We start from the raw sequence: 4,263 nt of genomic DNA, 5'->3' as shown, positions 1-4,263 counted from the left end.
TGCAGAGACAAAAATTTCAATCACGTTGCTGAACGTGTCAGAACAAGAAAGCTTCAAAAGGGAAGGGATATCGCAGAAGAACAAGAGAACCACATTCGACTGACAGAAGGTCAACTGAAATGTGTTGATCGTGTGGAATCCTGAGTATACGACACCACTGACTATGGAAACCACTGTCATCTGGACACATAGTCTATGGTTCATGATCACAGAGTAGTGGAGGGGCTGGCAGATAGCTACATACCGATCATAGGCCATCATGGTGAGAAAAAGCATTTCTGAAAAAGCAAACAAAACCACACAAAAAATCTGAGCTGCACAACCAGACATGGATATTACCCTGTTGTCGAGCAGGAAGACTATAAATGCCTTTGGTACAGTCACTGAAATATAGCACATGTCCAGGATAGACAGATTCCTAAGGAAGAAATACATGGGAGTTTGGAGACTCTGGTCCAGGGTGGTTACTGTGACAATGACAAGATTCCCCAGCAGAGTTGCCGAGTACATCAATAAAAATAGCAAGGCATGCAAAACTCGGAATTCCCAAACATCAGAGAATCGTGTAAGCAGGAATTCAGTTATTCTGGTATTATTAGCCATCTTTGTGTTCTTTGCTATGGGTAAGAGAGAAAAAGACAAATAATGCTATGGTCTCACACCAAAGTAATTTAAATTTTTCTGGTTGGTATTGGCAAGTAGGATATAATACTATGTTCCTTCCAATTGTTTTCTTTTCCTTATTACTGGTATTTTACATTTTTCAAGGTAATGAAATAAAATATAGGCTATATACTCATTGTACAGATTTCTATCACTTATGCTTGTGAAATTAGTATTTTGGAGGTTAAAATTGTCAACAAAATGAATGGACTTAATATAGGTTATTTGTGTATCATGGCAATATTAATGCAACCTCATTCAGAGCTGGTGGGAATGTCAAAGCGTATATTGCTGTTGATGGGCGGCTTCTGTCAGTTCTGACTCAAAACAACACTATGTACAACAGAATCACACATTGCCCAGTCTTGTGCCATTCGCAATATGGCTCTCATGTTTGACCCTATCGATGCAACCGTTGTGTCAATTCATCTTTTTAATGAAAAGATCACTTTGTTGGGGACTCTTCCAACTCTTGTTACAATCCAGACATTGAGTCTATCAGGCATGTTTGTACACATGTTGCATTCACTCATTTCTAGACATTTACGTTTTTATTGCGCTTCCTCTTTATTATTGCTTGCTGCTTTACCTAGCATGAGGCCCTACTCCAGAGACTAATCTCTTCTGACAGTATGTCCAAATAATATAGCAGCCATGAATAAGAGTTTTGATTATTTTGTAAATGTAAAAAAAATAAGTATTGGTTCACTGAATGCAATTTATATAGATTTTTATTTTTAGAGGCTAGATTTTTACTTTCATATTTTATAAGAGTTGTTAAAAATTACATATATTTAGATTCTAATCTCTGCACATGAGTAGAGCAGTTGTGAATTTATTTCCAATTTCCCCACGAAGTTATTTGGTCACAATTTTATTTGAAAATTCACCTTAAAGAGTCCCTTGATTTGATTGCCAGCTTCAATTAGCTAAACTTACATATTTCTCCTTCACAATTATTTGCATGTTCATTTTTAGGTTGACATTTGATATTTCTATTTTTCTTATTTTTTTTCAAAAACAAGAAAGATATTTACTTGTGTTTTATTCGTTGTTCAAAGGCATTTGATTATGTGGACCATAATATACGATGCACAGCTTTTAGAAGAATGGGAATTCCTGAACACTTAATTGGCCTAATGTGGAATCTATGCATCGAGCAAAAAGCAGTTGTGCAAACAGAAAAAGGGAATAGTGCAAGGATAAAGATAAAGAAAATTATGCAGCCAGGTTTTATCCTCCCCAAATTATTATTTAATCTGTACTCTGAACAAATAATCAGGTAAACGATGATGTGAAGAAAAACACAGCATCATGTTTGGATGGAGACTTGAACAACCCTCTCTATACAGAGGACACACTCTTGCTGGATGAAAATGAGGAGGACTTCAAGCACCTGCTGCTGAAGAGAAAGGATTGCAGCCTTCAATAAGAATTACAACTTAATGTAAAGGCAAGCAACATCTTCACAACTGGACCTTCATGATAAAGGAAGAGGAGATGGACGTTTTCAAGGGTTGCTTGGATCCACAAGCAAAGCTTTTGAAAGCAGTAGTCAAGAGATCAAATAGTGCAGCGCATTGAGTAAATCTGCTGCCCAAGCCATCTTCAAAGCATTGAAACGCAAGGTATTACTGAGAAGATGAAGGCATTTCAATTGCTTCACGTGCATGTGAACGTTGGACATGGAACAAAGACCAAACTAGAATGGATACATTTGGATTAAGGTGCAGGCAAATAATCGTGAAAGTACCTAAAATACCAAACAAATCTGTCCTGAAAGAAGTACAGACAGAATGCTCCACAGAAGCGAGGATGGCAAGGTTTGATGCCAGGTCCTTTGGACAAATTAGCAGTGCCTGGCAAAGGACTTCAAAAGAATGGGGGCAGAGAAAAGGAGGCAGCCCCTCCACAAGATGGATTGACCCATTGGTGGCAACAATGAGCTCAAACACAAGAGCCATTTTGAGGGTGTCACAGAGGCGGGCAGTGTTTCATTCTGTTGATGTAGTGTCTCTATGAATCAGGACTGACTGGAGGGCACATAGCCACAACAACAATCTTTATAAAAAATCCTATTAGATAATGTTTGGATTTATGTTGTTACTTGATAGGATGTTTGTTATAGGATTTTAGAGACTTCTTTGGATATCCAAACCTATAAATCTTTATGGGAACAGAAAGCCTCATCTTTTCCCCACCGAAGGGCTGTTTACTTCAAACTGAGGACTTTGTAGTTAGCAAGCAGCCTAACTCATAACGCACTATACTACCAATAGAAACCAATGATTACTTGACAATTATCAATCAGTTTTTCAGTATTTCTGAAATCAGAAAAGGCTAATTATTGAATTAAATCATGATGACCCAGAGCTGATACAACGTATCATTGATTTCTTAGCTTAAAATATTATATTGATCATAAGAATTGTTCAACATCATTTTCTATTTTACTTTATTTTCCTGACACAACCCAACAGGGTCTTATGACTTTACCTAAAAACAAATCTTATGATTTGTATTTTAATCCAAGAAGAGTAACATATTGATCCTACTCTAACCCCTTCTTGATGTGGACTTTCATTTCTTTGCTAAGGACAGGAAGGGATGACTGGTGTACCTTTCAGACTGCTGTCTTACTTGCACGATAAATGTGTCCTTTGCCCCTTTGTTCTTTATTTCAGGATGCCTTCAAATGGCTTCCGAGTTTTGCTTTGGTGTTTGATTCTTATTGTGATTGGTGTTATTTTAACACCAACTTGATTATTAATACTATCTTGGAATCATTGTCTTAGTAAAGAATGACATCTTCATTATTTATAAAAATCTTATTTATAAGTATACAATTCATATTCTAAGTGTTTAGATATTAAAATACTTCATATTTCTCTTGTTAGTGTCCATATTATACTTCTACTTATGCTCATTTGACTACACAGTATTAAAGAAATACAGAAGGTTTTTACAACTCAAAAACAAAGTAGAAAACAGTAATTACTTTATGCTTACCAATCAATTTTAAGTGTTTACTTTGAAGCTCCACGTACAACTTAGGGAACTGAAACTTTAGCACCTCAGTAAAGCTATGCTTTGATTCTTACCTCTGCCATTACTTGCTGTGTAGCTATGGAGTGTCTTTCAAGCATACGTTCATCTCAGTTTCTTTATCTCTAAAATTTCAAAATAATATTTACATTATGAATTTTATATTTGAAAAAATTTCCAATAAAGAGGCACTCAAAATGATACTCAGATTGTAGCAATATAAACAAACATCACAGATCATTGACAGAGCAAACGTGTGATTCCATCAATATTTACAGTCCTTCCACTGAATACTCCTGAGCTATAATTTTAAAATAAAGAGTCAAATGTAAATCTACAATTTGACAGCTTGAAATGTAAATATTTGCTAAAAATATGACAATATATAGTGCTCAAACTGATTTGAAAGATGTTATAATAGAAACTATTTACCTTGAGCTAGGAGATATCTTGCATAAGATTTCACTGCAGTTTATTAGAATATTCAAAGATGTTCTTCCTGAAAGTATAAGAGAAAACGATATTTTGCTTTTTCTACAAAGATCTGAAGGATGT

The 4,263-nt window shown here is 35.5% G+C and overlaps 1 protein-coding gene across 1 annotated transcript in view; it reads right to left on the bottom strand.

The window, feature by feature from the left end:
• Nucleotides 1-2,424, bottom strand: part of LOC105978796 (olfactory receptor 14C36-like) — a 6,699-nt gene extending 4,275 nt beyond the window's left edge. The window contains exons 1-2 of the mRNA XM_030888735.1: nucleotides 2,379-2,424; nucleotides 4-617 (exon numbers count right to left, since the gene is read on the bottom strand). Coding sequence (XP_030744595.1) covers nucleotides 4-603 — 600 coding nt within the window. The 5' untranslated portion in view covers nucleotides 604-617; nucleotides 2,379-2,424. The remainder of the gene's footprint in view (nucleotides 1-3; nucleotides 618-2,378) is intronic.
• Between the last annotated feature and the right edge of the window lie 1,839 nt (nucleotides 2,425-4,263).

Source organism: Echinops telfairi, unplaced genomic scaffold (assembly GCF_000313985.2).
Source record: "Echinops telfairi isolate 266 unplaced genomic scaffold, ASM31398v2 ScPeMD7_7469;HRSCAF=8507_0, whole genome shotgun sequence".
Taxonomy (NCBI): domain Eukaryota; kingdom Metazoa; phylum Chordata; class Mammalia; order Afrosoricida; family Tenrecidae; genus Echinops; species Echinops telfairi.
The sequence above is the reverse complement of the archived record's forward strand: the minus strand, read 5'-3'. Positions and strand labels throughout refer to the sequence as shown.